General features: G+C 36.8%; 1 protein-coding gene across 8 annotated transcripts in view; it reads left to right on the top strand.

Annotated features, from left to right (window-relative positions):
* The window catches only part of LOC131683786 (calcitonin gene-related peptide type 1 receptor), a 282,470-nt gene extending 265,253 nt beyond the window's left edge, over positions 1–17,217 (top strand). For 4 of the 8 annotated variants that reach the window (XM_058966083.1, XM_058966082.1, XM_058966080.1 and 1 more), the window contains 3 exons: positions 50–173; positions 288–410; positions 16,552–17,217. In XM_058966083.1, the coding sequence (XP_058822066.1) occupies positions 50–173; positions 288–410; positions 16,552–16,611 (307 nt within the window). In that variant the 3' untranslated portion in view covers positions 16,612–17,217. Of the gene's footprint in view, positions 1–49; positions 174–287; positions 411–816; positions 1,041–16,074; positions 16,182–16,551 lie in introns of those variants that run through there. The other 4 variants (XM_058966087.1, XM_058966088.1, XM_058966086.1 and 1 more) reach the window with 4 other exon arrangements.
* Positions 17,218–21,149: the final 3,932 nt, after the last annotated feature.

The raw sequence follows: 21,149 nt of genomic DNA, 5'->3' as shown, positions 1-21,149 counted from the left end.
CAATAAGCAACTGAAACAACGACGTAACAACAAAACTATTCCATTTCAGGGCAACCCTGCTACTCGTTCCCCTGCTCGGCTTGCAGTACATGCTAACCCCGTTCCGGCCGGATCCGGGTCATCCCTACGAACGAGCGTACGAAACGATATCCGCCTTTACGGCTTCATTCCAGGTAAGATATTAACGAGAAAGCACCATTCAATTACCTCGCCAATTCACGCGTTCTAACCTAAGCTAAACGTTGCGGTTTTCCGTCTAATCTGCTCCTAACTGATTTTCCCCGTAGGGCCTATTCGTTGCCGTCCTATTTTGCTTCTTCAACGGAGAGGTAATGGCACAAGTGAAGCGAAAGTGGCGCACGGTGTTCCTCCGGACGCGAACCAATTCCTATACAGCGACGCAAGTGTCCGTAAGTAAATCCCTTATCAAAGACGCCAGACGGCAGTGAGTTCCCGTCCCTATCGGTCCCCGTTAAGCCATCTGCTCGAGAGGGTGACTCCGGATCCGTGACAGCTTAACCGAGACAGCGAGGGATCTGAACTAATAATGCGATACTGAGGCAAACTCGCAGCCATCGGGCGTTCTTTCCCCAAATAAAAAAATAACCTCTTACCGTCCCATGCTTGTAACCCGACTGTAATCTCTTCGAATCCACCCACCCTAAAACTATTCCCACTTTATTGGTGCTCAAACAATCAACTGGATATTTAACTATGTCTACGCCTTGTTTCCTCATCTATGTTATCGGTGTTTTGATCGCAACATTAATCAACATCCAACCAACATCCTGCTCAACTTCAACCAAACACGAGAAGCGAAAAATTAGAAATCATTCTATAGAGACTGTGTCTAGTACATACTGCTAAGAACTGTCCACCTACACTAGAGCCGCTATTATGTGTGAAGAAAAGCAGATCATTGTTTCAAAAGTAAAAATTGTTTTGTTATGTACGTCCTTTGTGCCGCTGTTTAATGTAATTAGGTTATTTGTAAAACCAAAAAAAGTTTAGCAATACTACAATAAATAGATCAAATGATTGTAAAAGTTGTTAAATGAGCTGTCATTTGTTACTTGTTTCTCTTTTTTATTTCTCCGTGTTCAGTTATGTGTTTTTTTCAGTCTCTCATGCTGTATCAATCTTCTGCAAACTACCAAAATGTTATTTGTATGTTGCTAAAGAAATATCCTGTGTGTTTCTTCAAGTTACGTATTGACCATTCTTTGAATTAGTTTTAATACTATCACGAACGGTGGTTGTGATCGATAAGCTTCACGAAAATCGTTGATTTTTGGAAAATTCTTAAATGCTTCCGACAGTCAATGCATAATAGAGTGGCTCGACATATGACATTTTTCAGAACAGCACTTTTTGAGTTCCTTTTGTGATCCCAAATACATATGTAAAATTTGGGAGCGGCCGGTTGCTTTCCAGGTTTGCGCATCGCGTTTAAAATTTGTATGGGATCTTATATGGAGAAATCAATTATTTTGCATTTATGTTAATAAAGATATCTATTTCACTCAATATGAAAAACCAGCTTTATGCAACGATAATTCAAACCTTAGTTATCAATTTTGTCAAAAACGGTAACTAGCTACGAGTTTTCAAAAAATAGTTAGAACGATTTTAAAACTTCAATCCAAATGCAAAAATTCATTATTTCTTCCAACACTGTCAGGACATCACCGACGCGGATACTTTAAACTTAAATGAATGAGAATATAGTCATCGCAGAGACTTGAAATCTTTGAATGAAATGCTCAGAATGAATCGCTGAATAACATAGATGAATCCAGAAATTCAAAAAAGAGGAGGGGGCTTGTGTTCTCCCCAGTCCCCTTTTTAGATAGTTTAGTATAACATAAGGAAAGGAGTACATCTTCAACGCAGGTTTATAACGCCGAATTAAAAATTAATCTTACGTGTTTGAATGCTACTATTTAAGGAGTCTGCTGTTATCTCATTTAAAATAGTACAACGTTTTATAAGTTTTACATATTTGAAAACTATATTTCTTAGTCGTTCAGAGTCAGAATGTAAAAAGATGCATATCCATAGTGAAGTCTTGGAATTGTTTCTATTGACGTTTTCGTTTGAGAATTTAAGAACGAAACCAGGATAGTTACTTCGAACAAACGTTTTTGATGAAATTGGGTTAGGTTCACGCAAAATAGTGATATTAGAAAAACTGAAATATACTTTAGGTTAGAATCCAAGACGATTTCCAGAACTGAGTAAGGTTTAGCCTCAAGCAAAAGCAAAACATAAATTTTTAGGTGTAAATCCTAAATTTTGTAAATGTTACTTCCAACATTGTAGTATGATTCATATTTGGGTGCATAAAAATATTAAGAAAGTTCAGTTGCTCATATTTACAAAAACATAATGAGTTCAGTCGCTCATATTTACAAAAACATTGTAATTTGTCTTATCGGACCACTTCAGTCAAAACTGTGTTTATTTGACGACTTCACAAAACATTTTTTTCTCTGTATATAGAATTGTATTGAAAACTTCTTACTACCTAAAATGAAGTTGAAATAATATTTAGGAATGTACCGAAAATTGATAGGTGTATACATTACGAAGATATCCTGTCCAGAAAATTTTAGACCCTGTATAGATCCAATCAACATGGATCATTTTGGTACTTCAATTTTCTAGGCAGTATATCTCCGTAAATAAATAAAAGATAACACTGAACGTACTTTGATCCCTTCGTGACATTGCAAGAAAGCTTTTTCAATACACTGCATCACCAAAAAGTACTCAAAAATCGGAATTACCCGTCCGAAAGATTTAGGAGAATAGATGTTTATTTACATCCATATCGGCAACACTATGGCGTTTTCAATAGTTTGCATGCACAATGTGAACTCGGATAAAATAGTGTACATTTGTTACATTGTGAAATCATTTTGCATAAAAAAATATCTCATGACCAGCTAGTTTCAGTTTAGCTTATTTGTTTACTCAAATGGCATGACTTCCATTGACGTCAATCCTTATATCTAGCACGCTAATTGAAAAGGGTTTATATCAGTTTTTGAAAACCAATGCTGCGAAAAATAACGAAATGTTGAGATGTTGATTTTTCACATGCCTCAAAAAAGCAATGCTGTGCATGAACATGAACACAAATGATAGCGTATAATGAAAAGGCTTAGCTGTTCACAAAAAGTACGGTAAGCAGTTGATTTTTCGAACCATCCGCATCTGTCTTACTATCCGATTAATGACAGGCGGCTATCCCGAATAAACAGTCGAATCCGAGAGATTCATGTTCAATATTATGTTATTGTAACTACCCAAGTAACAATTGAAGTTTTATATCTCGCTACAAGTGCAATCTAAGTTTTATGAAAGGCTACAAAACTACTATAAAACCACAACTGTTACTAGGGTATTGTAACTATTACAACGAGCTTTCAGTGGGCTCTAGTTGTTAAAATGTTCCACCGATATCAAGCATCTGTTTATGATAAAAATTTTAGTCATGTTGCAAAAGTTATACTTATTAGTCACCTCATACATAAAGTACAGGTATAGAAGCAAGAATATTTTTTCTGGATAGCCTGTAAGCAGTTGAATAAAAATTCGTTACATGTCACCCTATCACTCAATTTTGTATATGTACGTGAATAACCTTTGTATCCATGTTTGCACATAATCCAGCAAACATCGTTAGCTGAACGCGCTTTTATAACAAGGGAATAAGCTGAACAAGACCTGTTCGAACCATTATATAACTAGATTGTTTGTTGAGAAGGTCCGTACACCGATTGCTGAAAGTCTGCTAGCCGGTCATAGCGCCGGTTAGCGGTACCCGAGAAAACGAAAAGCCCATAATTCTCCCATGCTCATGGTCCAAATTCACCCCCATTGCATGGTGTTTGGATAGTGCTTGAAATTGATTCAACCCATGAAAACACCATCAGCATGGTTCGGAAGATCACATATAAAAATCATATTTGAGTTTATTCATTGGTTTTCGAGCCCATTTCATGGTTCTGAAATTTGGCACGGACCATATTCATGGTACTTTAATGGGGTAAAATGGTGCTTGAACCCATAAAAATTTGCTCGAGTATGTAGATACTTACTGATGTCATTTAAAAACGACAGATATATTTCTTGCACACATTGAAAGCTTGGATGTCAGTTATCAATGCCTCAGGAATCTGGTCTCGGATTTACACTGAAGACCCCACCTGTTCATGAGTTTTAGCCATATTCATGTTTTTCCAACGTCTCGAAGGTGACATTGTAACATGATCGTAACCTAATCTAATATGTAAACACTCTGATTTTATTTGGAGCCATATTGGCCAGTTTCGAGGAATCTAGAACCAGTTTTGAGGCCCTTTTTGAATACATGCATTTAGCTGAGTGCTTGCTACTCCGTGTAAAATAGTAAATTTCACTATCGCGAAAATCTCAAGCTGTAGTTTCGAGCGTGTATACGTGGTGTTGCAGATAAATAACAGTATCTACATGAACAGGGGACCAGAAAGTCGTGGTGTACATAGATGCACCAATACGTGTTATAAATACTTTACACAGAATCAGTAGTTAAATGTCAATTAAACTTTACTGAACATTACCTAAGAAAACATCGATTCTGTGATCATTGCACTTCAGTGGTTTGAACTAAACTCGAAACAATATTCATGGTTCCATTCATGCCTTGTAAACTGATTCATGATATCGTGTATGTTAGTCACGATTCACCATTCGTATTCGTAAAATAATTCACAAAATCAGAAAATGCGTTTTCACTTTCTTGATAAAGTTAATAAAATATATAGTTTTATGCATGATATTGACAATTTCGGATAAACGATTTCACAGAACCCAGTATTATTCATGGATCCGTGATCTTGTGCTTGCATGCTTGTGAATAAGTTAGCAAATTTTGAAGATTATTTTTACTTTCATGCAATTCTGCAAATACCCTTGAATATTTCACGTGGACTATTTTGCCAAATTTGACATATGTTTCATACATATAATTTCATTTCACGAGCTGTTTCATGAAAAATTACATAATTGTATCCAACCAGTCATAGGTGCGACCGGAAGATATAAGAAAACTATTAGGATCCCAAACTTTATTCTTTATTTAATAAGATTCATTGAATACTACGCTGAGCGCCAAAAATACATTAGATTCAAAATTCGTAATAATGAATTAGTTCACAAAACTATAAAATATCGCTGATCGATTGCGTTTTCTTGATCCCGTTCATATTCCTCTTCAAAAATCTGATAGCAAACTCAACAAAAAGATCACGATAACACGCAAAGGAGTTATTAAATTCGTATCTAAGCTCCAAAAAGCATGAACTAGAATCACATTACTCTGCTAGAAAAATGAGATATTATACTCATGAACAAATATCACGACAATATACTTAGAAATTACGAAAATCTTGACTAATCTCCTGACATCATAAACATTGTTCAATTCTCGGCTCTTTTAGTCGATGTAGTTAATACAAACCAGTGGTTCTTAAATTACGTACGAGAATAAACAAAACGAAACATATTCGGCACGCAGCGACAATAATTATACCAAATATTCGAGTGTAACGCCATGTGTTATGTGGCGTGAACTAGTTTTGTAATTTTCTTTTATTTCTTAAGGGTAGAAAAATATAAAGTTAGAAATTGGTGTCAAAGTAGTTATAAAATAGAGATTACATTTCTTAAAAAAAATAAGGTGTCATTTAAGGGGTGGGTGTAGCGTAGTTGGTAAATCGATTGCCTTGTACGCAGCGCACCTGGGTTCAAGTCCCGACCCCGCACATAGGGTTAGAAATTTTTCATAAGAGATTTTTCTAACCCGAAGAGGCGAATGACCTCAAGGTTAAAACCTCTATAATCGAAATAAAAAAAAAAAAAAAAAAAAAAGGTGTCATTTGTCCCTATGCATTCATTGGTTGAAGCATCTATCTCGCTACAATATACCGTTAACTATTTCATTGATTTGTTTGTTCCCGGAAAAATTACTAATGACACTAAATAATTCTTCGATCAGTGCTAGCGACGCTGTACTCTCTGTCTATTGAGGTTTTATTCTCTTTTTGCAAACCATGTTCGTTGCTATACATTATATAACAAACTGCAAAAGGTGAACTTTTCAAATAAAACGCTAGATTTTTGCTTGGCATGTCTTGTCAAAACTATTAAAGCAACCAACAGTGTTACTAGAATATTTTCGCTACCAACGTATGCTTTCCATTGAAGTGGTCCCTTATACAAAACAATTTGAAAAGCGAACTAGGGAGTACACAAGCCCCCCCCCCCCGCCCCTTATTCCTTTCATTTTCTGACTACGTCTATGTTATTCAGCAATTCATTCTGAACATTTCGAAGGTACCAAATCTCGGCGACAAATATATTTTCATTTATTTAAGTTGTAAATGCCGATGTCGTGCACTGGCAGTGTTGGAAATAATAATAAATTTCTGCATTTGGATTGAACCAGAAGTTTAAAAATCGTTATAACTATTTTTTGAATACTCGTAGATAGTTACCGTCTTCGACAAAGTTGTTAACCAAGGTTTGAACTATAGTTTTAAATAACCGGTTTTTAATACTGAGTGAAATAGATATCTGTATTAACGTAAAAGCAAAATAATTGATTTCCCCATATAAAATCCCATGCAAACTTTGAACCCAATGCGCTAACCCGGAAAGCAACCAACCGCTACCAAATTTTGCCCAGGTTTTTGGTATCACAAAAGGAACTAAAAAGTGCTGTGCCCGCTAGTTTATATCATTTTGAAGTTTTCCCATACAACCGCGAGCCACTCTATTGCACAAGGATTTCAAGCCACGATTTGTTTCCATCGCGTTAAGCCCATTCTTGTCGATATTTCGTAAATTTCAAGTGCAATGCCAAACCACACCTGCAGTAGGAGAACACTATCGTTATCCTCTTGGACTGCTCTCGTATAGACACTGCATTAAAGCGTCATGTGTAGATTCGATCCCGGGAAATTATTTCCCGAGAACTGCGGGATTCTTGTATTCCTTGGGAGGGGCTCCCGAATCCCGTAATATTGTGTTTTTTACTGCTGGGATTCGGGATACCTGGGAAACAAGGTGCTTCAATTTTTTTTTCAAATACTTTCGGGGAAAATATTTCGATAGGTAAACATTTTTTTCGTAATTTTTTACAGTTTTGTCCCAAGCTACCGGTTTTATGTACTTTTTGATCTCGATTTTATCAACCTTCCATAAATTTGGAGATGCTTTATCTTGCATTTGTTGAGTGAATGAGTAAATATTCTATTAGGATATGTAGAAAATCTCATCTTTGTAGGATAACTTTTCCAAAATTAGCTCTTTTAAATAGCTTTTGAATTGGCAGCGTGTTTAAAATTGTGATGTCAATAAAATCCAAATTAAGTATAATATTTATTAGTATGAATGGTAGCTAATATAAATATATACCAGAGGACTTTGGCATTTTATTTTTGATGAGGCACGTTTGCATTAGCTTAGAGGTGCCAAGTTTATTCATTTACAATTTAAATTTCTCAAAAATTAGGGAATTACACATTGAATTCCTTTTAGAGTGAAACTAAGAATTTTTTTTCAGTTGTATTATACATACACAAGACGAGATATTCATTTAATTAGTTCAACATCAATTTCATGATAACCCAGAATCAACAATTTGCCTCCACAATACTTGATTCGTAGCTGCAGCTCTCCAACGTTGGTTACGCCCAACACTCGCCAAATCACGTTCCACCTGGTCCGCCCATCGTGCTCTCTGCACTCCTCGCCTTCTTGTACCAACCGGATCATTAGCGAACACCATCTTTGCAGGATTGTTGTCCGGCATTCTTGCAACATGCCCTGCCCACCGCATCCTTCCAGTTTTGGCCACCTTTTGGATCCTGTGTTAGCCAGCCAGAGTGCAGCGAGCTCGTGGTTCATCCTTCGCCGCCACACACCATTCTCCTGCACACCGCCGAAGATCGTCCTTAGCACCCGTCGCTCGAAACTCCTAGCGCTTGCATGTCCTCCGCGAGCATGGTCCAAGTCTCGTGCCCGTAGAGAACCACCGGTCTTATAAGCGTTTTGTGCATGGTGCATTTGGTGCGGGGGTGAATCTTTCTTGACCGCAGTTTCTTCTGGAGCCCATAGTAGGCCCGACTTCCACTGATGATGCGTCTTCGGATTTCACGGCTCACGTTGTCAGCCGTTAATAAGGACACTAGGTAGACAAAATCCTCCACTACCTCGAAGGTATCCCCGTCGATCGTAACGCTGTTTCCTAGCCAGATCCTGTCGTTTTCGGTTCCGTCTACCAGCATGTACTTTGTTTTGGGCGCATTTACCACCAGTCCGACCTTCGCTGCTTCGCGTTTCAGGCGGGTGTACACGTCTGCCACCGTTCCAAATGTTCGGGCAATAATATCGATGTCGTCCGCGAAGCATATAAATTCGCCGGATTCACACGAGAGTTCATCATCTTGTCTCACTCCTCGTCGAGATTCGAATGGACTGGAAAGTTCACCCGAAATCCTTACGCTGTTTTGTACACCGTCCATCGTTGCTTTGATCAGTCGAGTCAGCATCCCGGGAAAGCTGTTTTCGTCCATGATTTTCCATAGCTCTACGTGGTCGATACTGTCGTATGCCGCCTTGAAGTCGATGAACAGGTGATGCACTATTCAAAGTGCAAAAATTGTCATCAATTATTTTTATTTCTGGAGTTCACTCCAAATCAAAAGAATCTGTTTTATATGTATCTGTTCAATGCAGGTTACATTTACTTCTCCTGAAGAATTTTGAAAATATGAAAAAAATAATAAAAATAATATTTGCGTCGAAGTCAAAACGCCGGTTTATCGAGACTGATGACAAATCTTGGGTATATTAACCATTAATTACACTTTAATTGAAAAAACACTCATCATGTTCTGTAAGAATGCCTGAAGTAATTGTATTTCCATTTGATTGCTCGTTTTCTGACGTTCCGCCAACACCCCATACATACCTTTATATATTTTTATCTATTGAACAAAGCAAATGCAACAAACACTTTAGCAAAATTCAGATATGTTTCCAACAGTCTTACCTTTTATGGAACGTGTTATATTTTGCAAGATCTGCTTAAATCAAAACGATAAAAAATAAAAACTCAAAACGCCGCCAACTAGCCCCGGTCTCCCCTACACAAATCCAATCGGTTTTGAAATCTTTTCAATAAATTCTTTAATTTTCAAGAGAACTATTGATTTTTTTTATGTTTTTCCTGTACATCCAGGATTCTAGCATTTCCCGGGAAAATATTATTTCCGAATCCCGGGAAGCTGTAAACTACCGAGAAATGGAAGCTGTAGCATAATCTCACTCGCGTCCAAACAGTAGAGTGCTGTAGACAGAAGTGGGCCACGTTTTTATTTTTGATTGTAAAATAGTGAAAAATTAAAATTTTTCTGTCTTTTTTTTTTTTTTTTGATTGCGAGAATATTCTAAGACGCAAATTCTCGTTAAAGCAGATTTGTGAAATTAAGTTTCCAAAAAAATTTATTTTCATTTGCAAAAAAGTGCATTTTCCGCGTTTTCCGAAATTGTAGGGAGAAGTGGGCCACCTAAATTTTTATTTGAAGAAATGATCTGATTGATGTGAATTCTTATCCTGGGGGTTTTTAAAGGCGCTGAACACGAATCCGTTGTCCAATTCGTGAAACAAAAATTAGTTGATGCTAAAAGAGGGTTAAAAATTGAAAAAAAAATACATTCACTTTAGTAATATCGTTAGTTTATTATCTGAAAAAATGAGTAATGCAGAAAAATTAATAACTGTTGCGAAAAAGTGAAAAAAAAACATTTTAAGTCTTGAAGCACTGATCCTACTCGCAATAGACGCACGTGAAAGTGGTGCGGTTGGTCATAATTACGTGGAAGGGTCGGTCGCAGATATCGCACTCGATAGAGTTCTTTCTAGTCAGCTTTGCCGGCATTAATTTGTTGCAAATCATGCAAAAATCAACGTCTTCGTCCGAAGAAACCGACGCCTTTCTTTTCTTGCCTTTTTAAGGCTGTTTGTGAGGTATTGGCCTTTTTGAGACCTTTATTGGTATCCGCGCTTTTCGACACAGTGCAGCTTCTTCTACGATCTCTCGATTTTCAGGGGATGTAATTATGCTGCTTCTCAGCGGTTTGCTGCCACGGTTAGATTTCTGCTTTGGTGTGACGTAACTAAGCGGTCCCATAATGTCCAATGTTGAACGTGTCGCTGATGTAGACGCAGTTGATGTGGATGTTGAAGTAGATGTTGTAGACTCTACTCGCGCATCAGACTCTCCTTCAACTCTAACGACAAGTTGTTGGAGTTCGTCGTCCTTCTGAACAACCTGATTTACAAAAACTTGGTACTCCCCGCTGAGAGTTGCGACCAGGAATTGGTCCTCGTCAAAAATTTCTGGATTGAATGGGTAAATTGCGGTTTTCTCAAAACCAACACTGATGTTTCGGTTACTGAGACTGTTACGTAGGGCAATGGCAACAATTTTAGGTACATGTTGGATTTCCAGCGGGATACCAATATGATTTTTGGACCATGCGTCGCATTGAATATAGTAAGATCTTTTGACCGGTCCAAACACACCAACGTCCAAGGGTTGAAGCCGATGGCTGCAATGATGAGGCAATGTCAGAATGGTGATACCATGTTCAAGAGCTATATCGATAACTTCAACAGTGACGTGCGATCGGTGATTGTCCATTAACAGCAATAATTAACCTCTTTTTTAGGGATTTCTTTTTTTTTTTTTGGAGGCATGGTGGCTGAAAGGATAAAAATAAATAAATAACACATTTGCACAGTTCATCAAAAATTTTACTGCGCAAAAAACTGTATTACTCAAGTGGCCCATGTCTGTCCACAAAAAGTGGCCCACTTCTATCTACAAGCGCCGTTTTTTGCATATGGATCGGACAGAAACACAATGTGAATAATAGACAAAAATTACTTTGCATTTCGTAAATTATACGTTTCACTAACATATTGAATATTTACCTTAGTTTTTCTCGTTAAAATGCGATGGTGATTCGCATTAAAGCGTATGATCGCGAAAACTTTCTTGCCGAAATTCTCAGCACGTTTCTCTTGACAGTGCGAGAATAGGTTTATAACGTCTGAATATTTATAAAAAATGAGCTAGTATAAAAATACGATAACTGATGTTCGCGGTTTGACAGAGACGTCACTAGTCTTACAGTTATTCGGGTGGCCCACTCCAACCTGTGGCCCACGTCTGTCCACATCACTCTACACGCAGAAATTCATTTATGCATCGATAGCATACTTTTATATCTACCTCTCCTTTCTTCTGATGTAAATTTTATTTATATTTTTGTTTCTCAGTGTACACCTTTCTCACCTCGCTTGGGTTTATCAATGCCAATTTTTAAGCGATTCTTGCTTAGCGTAGCAAGCAAATATCGACACATCAGATATTCTACGGCTGTCGATCTTCACATAGAAATCAAAAACTGCTCACACAAAAGAAAAAAAAACACATAAATTGTAGAGAAAAATGCGAAACCAAACAGTTCGCATCCAATCACCACAACAATCGGCGTCATAAATTTTTAAAGATAACAGTGGCGGATCCAGGGGGAGTGACCTGGGGGTCCGGACCCCCCCCCCCGAAATTTTTTAACTTCATGAGAATATTTTCTATTTCGCACCCTCTACGAATTTTTTTTCTGGATCCGCTCTTGAAAGATAAACAAGTGTTCGGAACTACATTGGGACTTTGTCGTCATTAATTTTTATTTGTTTGTTTATTGGTTGTGATTTCCGACCAAGACCAAAAATTGCATATAGGATATTAGCACTTACGTCAACACCCAACAATATTGTATAATTCTAGAACATTTTTTTGATAAACCTTTGTCAGCATACACACGAAAATTCGTTATAAATCACAATCGACGCACACAAATTTATAGATATTATACATTTACAGAAAAATCGGTTAGTGGTTTTTTTGGGGCGGGGAGCTGTGTGACGAATTTCGCGCCAATTCGTATTCAGAGGTGGCAGCACCCTCTCAGATTTTAATGAAACTTTCTGAACATGAAGACTTTGTCACAAAAAGCAACTTTGCATACTTTGTTTTTCCAAAAATGATCTAGACTGTCTTTTGGAAAGGGCCAAACATTTTTTACCATTTTTTTTCAAATAGCTATAGTCTAAAAATGACAAATCCTACAAAAAAAATGTTGTCGGAGTGGTTTTCACAAAATTAGTAAAATTTTCGAATGAAAATATTGAAAAAATTCTTCATTGACTCCTACACTGTAAAAAAACGATTTTAAAAATTTAAAGTCGATTTACAAAAGAACCCCATTTTTGATTTGGATGAAATTTCGTTCGAAGATATATAATTATGTTCCCTACCTACCGTCAAAAATTCAAATTGGGCACTTTCAAGGAAAAAAAGTTATTTGAAAAAAAACTTTTCCTTGTCCAAACTGAATTTTTTTCTTCAGTGTATTTCTATAGAAAACTAAACCAATGAAAGTCATAATCAATGAGTTTTTATTCTCAGGTGATACGATCTTCAAAAACGCAGGTCAGTCATGTTGGTTTTAGAATCGACAGCTAATAACATTGTTTACTAGTTCTTTCCATTGGCTTGCTTGGATTTCAGTGGGTAAACAAAGTTGTTCGCTGTCATTTTTCTTCCCGGCAGTCTTCTGCACGCTAACCTCACTCCTCACCTAGTTACTGGCAAAGACGAATCTTCTTAGAACTCTAAGCATCTTGGTCATAATCATCTCAGAATCCAATAAAACTCATTTTGTGAGAAGATATTGTCGAATTTAGCAACTAAGCATATTTTTATTAAGGAGTTAAACCTTTTTCTTTTTTTATAAAATCAATTTTTTAATTACTTTATCTGAAAGTACAACTCCTTGAGAATGTTTTCCCAAGAGCAATAGTAATTTGAAATTTTAAACTCGATTATCTCGAAATGTCTTACTAAAAATGGTTTTTCCGTGATCACGATTGCCGAAAAACTACTCAATCAGTTTTCTTAATTTTTTTTTTCAATTGATCGTAATTATTTTTTCTCGTACTTCAACGATTCCTTTTTTATTCATAAATTTTAATACAATTTTTAGAGCTTAAAACAGCGATTTTTTACTAAAAACGTTCTCGAATAAAGGAAAAAAATATATTATTTATTCAACTAATCGTTAATATACGAGGAAAACTCATATGCTAACGGATTTTTTTGAATTTTGGGATTTTAGATGATCTATTGGTCTTCAATCGTGATCACCGCAAACCTCTTAAATAAAAAAGGGTCATCGCTTGAAACCAGCGGCGGATCAAGGAGGAAGATCCGAGGCGTCCGGACCCTGCCGGACTCTTTCAACTTGTTAAGAAATTTAAAACTAGTTTCAATTTTGAAGTGGTTTTAAACTCGAAATCATTTCAAACCAAATTTTTCACTGGTTTTTATTAAATGAGGTTATTGCGTATTACGTAATGTGTTCATTTCGAAATTAAACATTCAGACCCACTAGGATATTTTATTCTGGATCCGCCTCTAATAGAAACAAAAATATATAATATTTAATTAGCTTAATTAGCATTAACTCAATGTTGTCTTTCGGCTAACTTATTTTATGTGTCAAAGTCCAAAAAAGATAATTTACGCCAAAAATTTCTTTTCGGGATTACATCAAATCTCGACGTTTCATGCACTTTAAAGGCATTTAGCATCAAAAATACAAATTCGATTTTGAAATTTCCCTTTACTCCTCCTTTGAGAAATTTACAGTTGAGTTTATATGGAAATTTACCGTATGGCCGCACTCGTAACTCCGGAACCGAAAGTCCAATTAAGAAAAAAATCAATAGCAGCCGATGGCAAGGTTGTACCTTTCATTTGAGACTAAATTTATTGCAAATCGGTTCAGCCATCTCTGAGAAACAGAGGTGATATTTTTTTCCACATACACACATACGCACACACATACATACACACAGATATTTTCGGATCTTAACGAACTGAGCCGAATGGCATACGACAATCGGCCCTCCGGGCCGGGATTAGGTAGGCGATTTTCAGAGTGATTGCATGATTGCATTTATGCAATCACTTTATCAATCAGAAATATCCTGCAGTCATTGATGCACAAAAATTTAATCAAAATTTGTAAAAACACACTAATTGTCGTTTGAGCATCTCAATATACACTAATAATATGCTGTCATGCCACCATTATGATTATTTTCGATGCTCTACACGACAACATTGATATTAGTTAGCGTAGTTCTTCCGATTTTCGATAACAGAGGGGGGTTGGGATTACCCAACGGTCGGATTTGCTTTTTACCGATAAGTTCTCCATCATACAATTACATTCAAAATGTTCCTGTTCTCTTTAGGTTTCTGTTGGAAAAATATTAAAGAATAGAAAATATGGGTTTTTAGCAATTTAAATTTTTAACACAAATTTTTGTTTTTATGAAAAATGACACAACATTTTTTTCAGTGCATATTTTTTTCATACAGAAATATTCATTCCCTGTTACTCGTTCTCAGAAAGTTTTGCTGCATAAACAAAAAATTTTTGAAATCAATGCAATTAGAAATGTCTACGCCTTTTTAAAAAATTGCACTTGTATCAAATCAATGCAATTGTCAGAGAAAATCAAGGACATTGATAAACCGAACTCAACTTCACAGTTTCGTTCGAATCGACGATGGTCATATTTTGTGGTCAGCCGGTTTCTCATGAAATCCCTCAAATATGGATTAGGGACAATTTTTCGAAGAGGAAGCTATGTTTTAATAGGTTAATTGTTTTTAAAATATAAACTTGCTTACTGAAAACTTGCATGCATTTCAACATTTGCTGAGCAGGTATTGTTTGAGATTGCGTAGAGTTGAGACAAATACTCAATATGATTAATAACTAAAATAACATTTCGGAAAGTTATACGTTTATAGTCTGTCTCTAGCTGGTCAGAATAGGATTTTATTTCAATATATTTCAAGTTAGGTGCCATTAATGGTGTATTGTTGAGTGTTGAATTGAATTGCGTAATTTCGTAAAATTTCACGCTTTGCTGCATTCATGTAGCCTTCATATCTTCAAAAAAATTATAATAACATTATCAACAACTTTGCTGAAGGCACCAAGTCTCTTACTACTTTTGAAGAGTTCGTTCTATTACACAAGAAAATAATCTATAGATGTTTGGAAATTATTACTTGTTGATTCTGCTTTTTTGTAGACTGGAATGGCATCTGTTAAACTACTTATGGTTCTGAATTTTCAATAATTTATCAAACTCAAATAAAATTTTTGCATTTTCCAAAAATCAACGATTTTCATCAAAGCAACCAAATTTCTGGCTAAGCTACTGCTCCTTGAGAAACGTTCATTTGCTATATTTTCTGGCATAACACTAATTTTAAATGTTACTATTTACTATTTTCTCAATCTATCTCGAGCAGTACCGTTTGTTGACTAGCAGTCTCTGCGACATAATTCGTCGAAAAGAAGTATGCATCAAACATATTGCAACTGATTTAGCAACCAAAAGTTCATGGTTATGCAATAAACCGCGGCCATTACATGTTGCAAGTGCTGCTTGGGATGCTCAGGAGTAAAAGAAAAGCGAAGCAAAATGTTGTTCTTCATATCCCATATTTCTATCAAATCTCAATATTTTGAGATGTAAATTTCACAGCTTCATGTACTAATATATTGACATTTGATCAAAACTACGAATCAATGGCTAGGTTCAACATTTCGCAATGAAACGCTATGGAAAAAATTGCTATTGAGTCATGCAGTTCACAAAAAGTGCAATTCTGTTCTTTAATGAGATATATTATCACAAATTAATAGATTTAAGTATCATTCAATAAGAAATACATTTTATAATCCGTAGATATAGTTATATCCCTGCCACATCGATTAGTTTAGAAATTAGAATATGCGCATATTTTGTATACTTTAACATATAATTAGATATGTAAAAGTAAAATTCTTTCCTGCTTGTCACAGGAAACCACTTCATTTTAAAGCTGTACATCAAAATCTGAGTACTACGACCATGTATTCAAGACTTCCAGAAATAAAAACACGGAAATAGATTTGTACGCATCTAAATGGTAGGTTATGTTTCATTCGATAAATGAGTAAAAACCTGTTTTAACCTTTTATAATAATAATAATATCCTAGTTACCAATCGAAAGTGTTTGCTAGTTTAGATCGGTCAGTTCAAGTTTAACCTTTGTCGCGCATTATACAGTGGATCGTGTTTTGTATCGTCATTTTCATAAAATTTATATAGATTTTCAACAATATCTAGTCTCAATTAATTCATGTCATCCCCTTACCGTTCAATGATATGCTCTACTACTATTCACCCCCTTTCCCTGTGAATCCCGTGGCTGTGTTTCGTCTACCTTGCTACTAAATTGCTCTAAATGATATAACACTAACACCTAAAGCAAAACTCAAATACCCTCTAATGCCAGCCGGTCCGCTTGCAGTTTGTTCGCTGTGGTCCTCACGTTCCCGGTGAGGAGAAAGTCTGACTAAAGGAGTACAGCAGTGGTATTCACAACAAGCAGCAAACAAACGTCAAAGATCCGAGTAGTCATTCCAACAACAACGCAACAACGATGACAACGACAATGGACACTGGGTCCGAATCGATCAAACCGATGACGGGTAAAACGAACCCTCAGAAGATCAATGGGTCCTCCTCCGTCGACGTGGATGGTGGGCTCGGTACCAGATACCGAAGGAGAGGTTCGATCGAGTGTAGACATGTGAAACTGCCACTGCTGGAGGCTGCAGCGCAGCACGATGGAATTATGCTGGGAGAAGATGACTTCCCAGCGCAGCTCCTAAGCGAAACTGTCCCAGCGGATGAAGTGTTGTAATGTTTTAGTGTAAAGGTACCACGTGCCGAAAATTAGCCAAATATATTTATAAAGTGATAATTTGGACAATGTAGTCTTCTATCGGTAGATGCATTTTTATACTTAATACCATAGTCGTGTGTAATGTGGAAGAAGCAGCAATGCTTAACTTAAACGTATATGTCGAAAGCGCTTCAACTTTAGAATACTATAGTAGGCTACGCCTGATTTGCAGGTCTATGTGATCACGTTCCTAATAAACGAGACGAAACGTTGCGCCCATTGTTTGACGTGGTGGAATTTGAAAGAATGTCTTCCATTTGGATATCGAAAAGTTGCAAAGGGTCAAACAGAATGCTACGTCACTGTAAGTGCATTGAAGCCCGGTTTAAAAAGGATGGCAAACCATGGACGATGTTGTTAGGGCAACTTTAAAACTTTTCGAAATTTGCCTGCTTCTGCGTCAGTTACGAAGCATTCTTGTTAGACCATTAAGTGTGTTCTTTTTAGCCCTCCCCAGCCACTAGGTGCCGTGACCGATATAAATTTGTGAAATATTTGCAAGGTAAGATCAACATTTTATTGCAGCAATAAATATTTTGGGCGGGCAAAATTATCCCACATTTTACGTTATTTATCCAGGAAGTGAAACATGATTCATGATACATAAGCGAAATTATTACCAATCTACAAAATGTTACGTGACCCCCACGACGATACAGCTTCCAAGAACTTGTTATCGTACTTTCTCACCAATTCCTCTTAATCGCATTTGAGCGTTGGCCAATTTACAATCGAACGTTTGCCGGAGAGCTCCGCTGTCTAACAACAGTACGGTGACCTATTTCCTCGGATCGTGCTAGGCATTAGCAGAGGGAAATTCTAACTGGAAGGCGAAACGCAGCATCATAGCAAGCCGGCATCTATAGCAACACGTGTTTACTCACGGATTAGTATTCCGTCAATATTGGATCCATTAGGCTGACCTATTTTGTTGTTTAACATGCAAATCAGATGCCAAATAGTCATGGTAACATTTTCGGGTTCACACTTCCCCTGTGAGGTTGCTATAGTTGCTACTACGGAGTAATGCACAACCAACGTTTAGGTTTGTTGGTGTGAACATATTCGGTCGATCTCGGCAGGGGTGGAATAGTGCACTCTAATTCAAACAAACATTTTGTCATTAAACTGCAAAACGGTCAACTGATGTGTAAAAAAAAGAAATTGAACTTTTTTTGTTTCGTTGTTTTAACCTTGGTGCCATTGTTTTTTAGGATAGAAAAATCTGTAACCCAAAATACACCGCGTATAAGGTAACCTTGTTGCAAAGCACGCTCCCTCTGAACCCCTTCTTGATGAAGTTGTTTATAAACAACAACGATTTATAGCCATAACATTGGCTTTAGAAAACATTTCAATTCAAAGGCCTGTAAGGTTAATAGCTAAGACTTTTATTTGAGCACTAACGGTTAGATATAATATCCTTAGAGCTGAAGTTATCAAATTTAGACTGTCTTCGACTAACTTTCGTGAAAATGATAGAAGAATTGCATTTTATAGAGCTTTACTTTTAGCAATTTCTAACATTGCAAGCACCTTGATCAAATCGGGTTTTTCGTATTTATCAATCCCAAAGGTAGAAGAAAAATAGTTTTGAAATAAGAAAGTTCTCGGGCGTGAAAGGGTTACTGCATTTTCACAAATCAATGTTTCTTGGAATGGCTACCACGATGTACCGTAATGCTTTCGAATTAATTGTTGAATATTTACGAGCCCAAACAATTTTTTCTCAACTCATTTTTGATCTTCAAGTACTTTAGATGTCGTACGTATGTAACATTATTCAAGTAGAATTCTTATCACGTTTCAATGTAGTAGTCGCGCCTCAAAATTGTTAGTCGGAATAGTTTTCTATTTTTTTGAACGTGAATAATTGTCATTGTACAGAACGAAGTAACTAGTTCATTGCTCTTACTTATTGGAAACATGCACACCATTTTTGTAGCTAATTCTTTAGAATGGACGATTACTACAAATAACAAAAATAATGTTTTCGCAAATGCAGTCATTTTTTTGTGACCAGATTATTTGTCAACTGACCGAGCAACGAGCGAGTAATTTTTTGCGTTGTTAGCACCGCCCCCTTTGATGATTGTGAACGGTGGCTACGCATAAAAGAAATGTTGCCAACCTGTCGGGTAAGGCAGGGCAGGAATCAGAATTTATTGGCTCGAATGGCACGCGTTCCCCGTATGTGGTCGGGGATTTATCCTTTGCCGTGTCTTCTAATCGTTTCCCTGATCGGAAGAAAAAGGAAAGGAGGAGAGAGGAAGTAGAATCGAAAGGAAGGGGAAAATTATTGCACAAAAACAAACAGAAGGTTAGTTAAAAGGTAAATTAGTACAAATCGTGTGCGAGAAAGCCTTAAGCTCTTTACCGCACTTGATTAAAATCTTTAATTTTTTTTCATAAAACGTTTATTTGACAAGGCATTTGCAAAAGCTTTTTACGCCGGGGTTTCTTTTTTACATAACATGTTACAAAAGTTCTAAAGACTATAATATTATAAAAAACGTTATTATAAAAAATTCCTTCTTAATACTGACACTGAGGATAATCATCATTTTAAATATTTTTATTTTAATTCTATTTTTTTTCGATTATAGAGGTTTGAACCTTTTAGCAGTTCGCCTCTTCGAGTTAGAAAAACCTCTTATGAAAAATTTCTAACCCCATGTGCGGGGTCGGGACTCGAACCCAGGTGCGCTGCGTGTAAGGCAATCGATTTCTATTTTCTTGAATTTCATTGTGAACCTATTGATAGTTTTTCTGTAGCCTTTGTTTATTATATCGTTTGATCTAACTTAACCAACAGCGACGAAATCTAAATTGTTTGTGGGTAGCATGGGATAAAAAATGGGAACATAGTGGGGATAATTATATTTGGATATTTATTGTTTTTAGGAAATAATAAATATGGCCCATGTATGTAAGATCTCTCTTTAATATGTTGCAGTTACAGTTTCATCACCCAAACACACTTTTGTCTATATAAAGACAACCGAAAATTCGAGATCGCAATAGCCTATCAGATGGTATGAGGTTTCGTAGTACGTTTCACAAAAATCACATGAAAATGACTCAGCACGCTGAGTAGTAGTGATGCGGTACTTGGGTTTTCAGTGACCGATTAAAGTGCAGATCAGTATGCCACAGTGTTGATTCTAAAAGTGTACGAGGTTTATCGAAATCACTAGGCACGGTTTCCCCAAAATATCTATTTTTTCTCTCTCTATTTTATATGACATTCTTGCTGTTCTTGCTCGGTTCTTCTATCTTGCTTCATGCACTTACGGGCCGCTGTTATCCATCTTCATGCACTTTGGCTTCTTTAACGGTTCTGCTGAATGTTGGATTGAAGGCACTATGTCCAATCGTTATTTCGTTGTTTGTACTATCAATTGATTCTATTTGAGGTAGCTGAGTTTTCACTAGCTGCTTCAACGCACGTCTTTCCGTAGTGGACTGTCTGGTTTCAGTACTGGCATGTAGGGATCATCTCAGGGTATGTGATCATATCATATCATATCTTTCTGGTCAGGTAAAACTAAGAAGGGTATATATCCTTCCGAAGCTATTCGAGAACTGCGAACCCTGAATGTGGTGCAATTTTCCAACAGACGTAATCAGGTCGGTTCCATCGCCAACACTCATTTGTGTACCACGGAACTTGTGGGACACGACAGCGACCTGTTCCGGTCAGATAACAACGCTCTATACAAGTCAGATTAATTCGAATGCTTCCACCACCGCCGTTCGATCTGCCATCTTAAAGTCTACTATCAGAACGTGAGAGGACTACGCACAAAAATTAATGAGCTGTTTGTCGCTTCTTCAGGTATCGATCATGATGTTATTGTTCTGGCCGAAACGTGGCCGAATGATCAAACCAACTCACTCCAATTATTTGGTTCAAGGTGCTCGGTATACCGTAACGATCGCGATCCTAATAGTGCTAATGGGATAATAGTGGAAAAACGTGGTGGTGGTGTGCCCATTACTGTCATTACTGACACAATATCGAACAACTATGAGTAAATATCCGTGGACCCGATACTAATACCTATGTGGGTGTCATGCATATTCCCCCCGATTACGCAAGAAACTATTCAGAAGCACATAGACTCCGAACTTGACATAGAGAA

This window comes from Topomyia yanbarensis, chromosome 2, assembly GCF_030247195.1.
Source record: "Topomyia yanbarensis strain Yona2022 chromosome 2, ASM3024719v1, whole genome shotgun sequence".
Classification (NCBI taxonomy): Eukaryota; Metazoa; Arthropoda; class Insecta; order Diptera; family Culicidae; genus Topomyia; species Topomyia yanbarensis.
The sequence above is the reverse complement of the archived record's forward strand: the minus strand, read 5'-3'. Positions and strand labels throughout refer to the sequence as shown.